The 5,955-nt window shown below is 32.2% G+C and overlaps 1 protein-coding gene across 1 annotated transcript; it reads right to left on the bottom strand.

Moving 5' to 3' along the window:
- Window positions 1-1,864: 1,864 nt before the first annotated feature.
- On the bottom strand, window positions 1,865-2,504 carry LOAG_11918 (prismalin-14). The gene is made up of 2 exons (XM_003147434.2): window positions 2,395-2,504; window positions 1,865-2,268 (listed from the first exon to the last, which is right to left on the bottom strand). The coding sequence occupies exons 1-2, from the start codon at window positions 2,493-2,495 to the stop codon at window positions 2,007-2,009; spliced, it is 363 nt and encodes a 120-aa protein (XP_003147482.1). The 5' UTR covers window positions 2,496-2,504; the 3' UTR covers window positions 1,865-2,006.
- Window positions 2,505-5,955: the final 3,451 nt, after the last annotated feature.

Here is a 5,955-nt window from a genome sequence, read left to right as displayed (position 1 = left end):
AACAATTAAATGTACTAATAAAATTCTTATATCCATTTTCTGTTGAGAGTCTGAAGAGGTCATTTTTGCTATTGTCTCAAACGTCTATTTTGAAGTTTCTAGAAGGAATAGTTCAGAAGTTTGTGTTTTTAAACAGAACAGCAATACAGTGATTAGCTGGCTGAAAAAGAACTTTTTGTGAATTTGCAGTCAATACTAAAGCTATCGAATAGGCTCATCTGCCCTTTTCTAAAACCTTAAAGATTAAATTTTTCCCCTTTCTAAGAGATCATTTATGTGTAGGTAGCAATCATTTACTCTTTAAAAGAAAGTGTGATATTTTTGGGATTTTGTGGCATTTTTAGGTGACATTTGCTATAATTTCACTATCAGCGTGGATTTTCGTACTATTCAGTAAATTCTTCTGTTCTCATTTCACTAATTTACATCTGTTTGCATATCACGGTTCGTTTCTCGCACTTTTTGGAAGAGAAAGTAGCAAAATTTTGATGGGACCTCTGAATAATTTTATCCTTTTCCATTTTTCCGGGAAGATAATTGCAGTCCGCTTAGAACTGCAATTTTTTTTTCCATTGTTTTCCTGACATCTTTTGCCTTTTCATGGATTTTACCCACCGAAACATAAAATATTGCTCTCTTGCTTTTTTAACTAACTTAACCGCCATCATTAACTCAATGCCTTTTATTGAAATTATTTGCTCCCATGTTGTCGAGAAAACTTCCAACTTCTGTTATTAGTTCTCTTGATTTCATTATTGAAGCTGAGGTGATAAAAGAATCGTTATAAAGGGACCATCTTTTCGCAATGTCAAATATACTGGAATATTTCATCGTTACGATCCGCCCTCTTATTACTGGTAGCATTCGAAAAATTGTTCGAATTTGTCATTTTTCGCCGTTTGATGAAAATTTTCGAGCGAAAACGATGTAATAATGTACACTTTTGTGTCACCCAAATCAACAAAGCTTTCAGCACACGTAATGACACTGATGATGAGGTAACTCTTTCAGTGGTTTCGGGAACAATTTTTAATTTCTGAAATTTTTTTAAGTTAATGTGATAAAAATGACAATTTTTTAGTTATTCAGACTATTAGGTTTAATATTTTCGTTCAGAATCCATGGTTATGGTCATAAGACAAAGAAAATTAGCAAGGGTTGTAATTTTTGAGTTGCACTTTTATTTGAAACCAAGCAATTGTCTTTTATTTCGATTAAACAATGACAAAGTGATAGTTTTTGAGTTGAGTTTCAGATCATAGTGTACGAAAGGGTAAAAAAAGAATGTCAAAATGGCCATACTGATTATGGTATCAAGCTAACTCCATACTCAATCGATTCAGTTCGAATTCAGTGATCTGTCAGTTTCACTATTGCAGAGTTTTTCAGAAATGCTCCAGAAGTATGACAGTTTAGTTGAATTTGATTTGCTGTACTTTTGTATATATGTTTACATTGATTGGAAATATTTGAATTTTACTCTGAACTTATCCACGACATCACCTGATACTTTGGTGATTGGATATCTTCACGATATTGTGGTTATTTCATAGATTAGTTTGATTTCAGCTTTTCAGTCTCTGCATTCAAAGTTCAATTGTTTATTGACTTTTTCATATCTCTTTTTTTTACTCTAACTATGTGAAACATCCCCAATTTCTTCCATCCGGCCACTGCTGCAAACTTTTCAGTTCCTTGTTTAATAACTCTTTCCAGAAATGTTGTTCAAGCCCTAAATCCTTTCTTCGATTGTTTGTTGTCAATGATCAAACTCAAGTTTTTCGTCACTGAGTCACGTTCTTATCTAGATTTCTTCCTTTCTTTGTCAATCCTCTAATGACCATCTTGTTTACAAACATTAATTCTTCTTTCATCACATTTTAAAATATTTCTCACGTGTGTAATTACGATATAATTGAAAAAATATTGGGTATTAGTCAACAGTTAAACAATGCAGAACAGCTTATCATATACAGATATCGTTTTGAAAAAAATAGCGAAATCATCTATCCGTACCATCCATATCCATGAGGATTGTAATGATAGCCATAAGGTAAGTTAAGTGGCGGATGGAAAGCACTGCCACCATATGATGGATAAAAACCAGTACCCCCAAACCCGTATGGCTGATGACCGGAGAAATCATTTTGATAGCCTCCACTTTTAATTTTCACCTTGAAAAGCGGAGTTTTGAATTTGTATGTGTAGGGCGAATTATTTAGATACGGATTGTAGCCACCAAGAAAACCATAACGTTTTACTCGAATGCTGAAAATTTGGCAAGATTTGCAAATAAATTGAGCTGCCGAAATGTAAAAAGGTTTGAATTCAAAACTGAAAAAGAAATTAAAAATGAACAGCAGTAAGGGATGAAGAATTGGGAAAAAGGCATACTTTTCCATTTCGTCATTATCTTTCGTTAAATGTGAATTGAACATCGGCAGAGCCAAGCATGTTGCGCAGAAAAGGATTGTTAAATACGTTTCCCTGAACATTATCTAAAAAGAAATTAAATTTAACTCAATAGATAGAATGAGTATTGATTTCTTTCATTTTATCAGGCAACACAAAATGCTTAATATTTTAAAATGTGCCTTATGAGTGAGGCAATCTACAGAATCTACAGATACAGATTGCTGGATTTATAAAAATCCTTCAAAAACGAAAACTTTCGTAAATACATCAAAACATGAAATAAATACTTTAAAACTTATTCTTTAATGACTAAATTTAAAATAACAACAATCATTATATTACCACTATAGATTTTAAAAATCCTGAAAATATCGTGCGCTCAATACAGAGAGTATATTTTAGGAATTGGCTACCGTATACTGACACAACTAATCGCACTAATAATATTCAAATATGTTTATTGCTTTGATTTAAAGCTCAAATATAATAATAAAACAAGCAAAACAATTAATATTATAACAAGTAAGTGAGTAATTGAGAAAAAATGTGGAAAAAGGTACGCTGTAGAAAAACAATACAGTAAACATTTGGTGATTTAAAATTGACCAATTTTAAAAAATTTCTAATCTTCGATTTTTATGAACAATTTTCTTTTTTTTTTAGTAATACTAAAATAAAACGAATGATATGACAGTTGACGAAATTCAATATAAATGAATGAGTCAAAACATGCATTCATATCCTAAATGATCAACGACTTCTAATTTTATCAGTCAGTTTCGGCGACTCATTTTTATCTCCAGCTTTATTTTTGATTTCAAACGCAAACCTATAATTTCTTGTTTCTGACTTTCTTTCATGCCCACCCACATTTTCAATTTGATCTTTGATTTCGTTTAATATTATTCAACAACAGAAATGAAATCAAGAGAATTGCGAAATTTTGCCTGAAAAGTCTTTTTCTAATTAGTGACTTCTCGAGAGTACCTCCAGCTAGAATTGTAAATTACTGATAAAAGAAGTTAAAGGAATAGGATTTGAGAATGATACTTTATGATGAAATAGTCAAATAATACTCAATCCGAATCGAGTGCAATCGAATGCATTCAATTTAGTAGAGAGAGATTGCTTTAAGCTTCATTAACATCAACCATCAGTAAATCGAAAGCTAATACAATTTGATGCATTAGATTTCCAACATTTTTTATTTTTAATTTTAGAGATTATTACATTAATAAATCTGAATATCTTTGGTTATAGTTAGACCTAAATCTAGTAATGATATTCTCTCTGAGTATGAAGAGGAGGATATCCAAACTATCCAGGTTGCCATATCAGCCACCAAATGGGTACATGTTACAATCGTGCGGAAACGGGAACGTACGGAAATGTTTTGATTTTCACTTTATATAAAGGTGTTTGAACTTGCATGAGTATTCCAGTCATTCCATTGTCTTTTCACTCTGTCCTGAAATATGCATATTCTGTCAAATTTGCATAAAAAGTAATGATAGATGGCAGCTTGAATTGTACTTCAGACCAGGCAAGATCTTAAATGCGGAGAATAATGGTGATTATTGGTAATCTTGCAAAATTTTGATTTCAAAACAAGAAATAAGCTAATTCAGAAAGAATTACAACATGGAACAGGAAGGTATACAAGACTGAGTTGTAACCGCTGGAAATTGATGTTTTGAGTAGTTCAATGATTCATCCACCCTTTTTAGAGAGTTATTCAATTCAGAAATTGAGTGAACTAGTTATCAGTATGAAAGTTATATTTTCTTTCTATACAAAGGAAAATCACATACATGCGGTTCACACTGCTCCTTATTTCAGGATCACTGCGGAGTAATAGGAAAGATGTCATCACGAACATGGAGACGACAATAATTGTAGGTAATATGTGGTGCATCTCCTAATATATGTGCCTGATTAGTTAATCGAACATGTTTCCGCCCCTGATTCTTAAACGCTAGTCAAAATTATGCAGCACTAGGCTTAAAATCTACACCAGGTGATTTCCATTGTGTCTTGTGCTCCTTTGGATATTCCCATTAAGAAAATGAGCCATATGCTGGGCCTTATGAAAATATGCCTTGTGCTCTTCTGGATAAGTGGAGGGGAAGAGATGCTTACATTGCTTTAGAGGCGATAAACTTAAGTTTCAAAAGATTGGACTTTTACTAATGATTCATTTATAAAACAAGACCGAAACTCTTTGAATTCGAGCAGTGCTGCAGAACATCTCTTTCATTTTAATTCATATATTTTTTTCGAAACGGAAATACTGACAATGTGGTCCATTTCGGAACTTGAAATTAATTGTTTACTGTTGAGGACAATTAGGAAAACAATTTTCTTCAAGCGCCCAATCGGTAGGAATATTTCTTCCATTGAAAAATCAGAGAATTTAATATCAGGAAATGGAGAATGAAATTTAGAAGTATTGGGCTGATAGTTTTTTTGAAATAAAAAAAAAAAAAATTTCACGACGGTTTTGCCAATTTTTCTGCGTTTTATAGTCTCATCGCATAATGAACAAATCACTCCCATTCCACTGAACAAAGATCAAATTATTTACTTGGTATGATTGTGATGTTGGCAGTAGTATATGTCAGCGAGTAGAAAATGAATTGGTCAACTATGCCTTCCCTGATATTTTCTACCTCCGCCCCAACTTTTCTCGTCACACTTTATGATACTTTCCGGTTCGTTTGCAGCAGTAATTCATTTTGCAAGAAAAAAATCTAAAATTTTCATTTCACAGCTTATACCTGATGAATGTCTTCGTATAAAGTGTGAGGTCAACCCTTTCAAAATCCGTAATAAATGACTCACCAAGTTATGCATGAAGTTTCTAATTCACATTACTGAGTTCTCATATAGTATTTGACGAGTACCACTTCGGGATTTTTACATCTCTTCTCATTCAAAGTCACTCTCATGCTGAATAATACCATTTCACCCAATGCGGTAACTAGAATTCGATATTGCATATGCAGCAAAGGAAGTCCCTTGCTTCCATAAACATTTTGAAGTGATGGGAACTAATAATTTTGGTAAAAGTAATTGGATTAGATTTAACGAAAATAAATAATTTTAGGGTAACCAATTAGCCAAGCTTTAAAATGACTAAAATAAAGAAGTTCATTCTCATCTCGTTCAAATAATATGATTTTTTAAGCTTTTTCATCCCCATTTTTCACCAACAAGTGTCATAGCTAAATTTGAAATTTTGATAAATTTTCAAAGAGATCTATCGGATTGCCAGGAGAAGCAATTTTTTGCTTACCCATTTCATTGCCTTTTCTCTGATGACCTGTCCCGTGCTATACTTATTCCTTATCTTTCGCCTTCCTACTTTCATTTTCTTACTAATTAATCAATAATTAGTTATTCAATAACTAGTTATTGAATTATTCAATTTGATTTATTCAACTTTTATTCAATTTGAAGCCCAAAAAATGATGATGGTACCATCTGTTAAAAATTTACAGCATAACGCTTATGCTAATATGATAATATGATATCATACTT

Source organism: Loa loa (genome assembly GCF_000183805.2).
Source record: "Loa loa unplaced genomic scaffold supercont3.220, whole genome shotgun sequence".
NCBI lineage: Eukaryota > Metazoa > Nematoda > Chromadorea > Rhabditida > Onchocercidae > Loa > Loa loa.
Note: the sequence above shows the minus strand (reverse complement) of the source record. Positions and strands in the feature narration are given on the sequence as shown.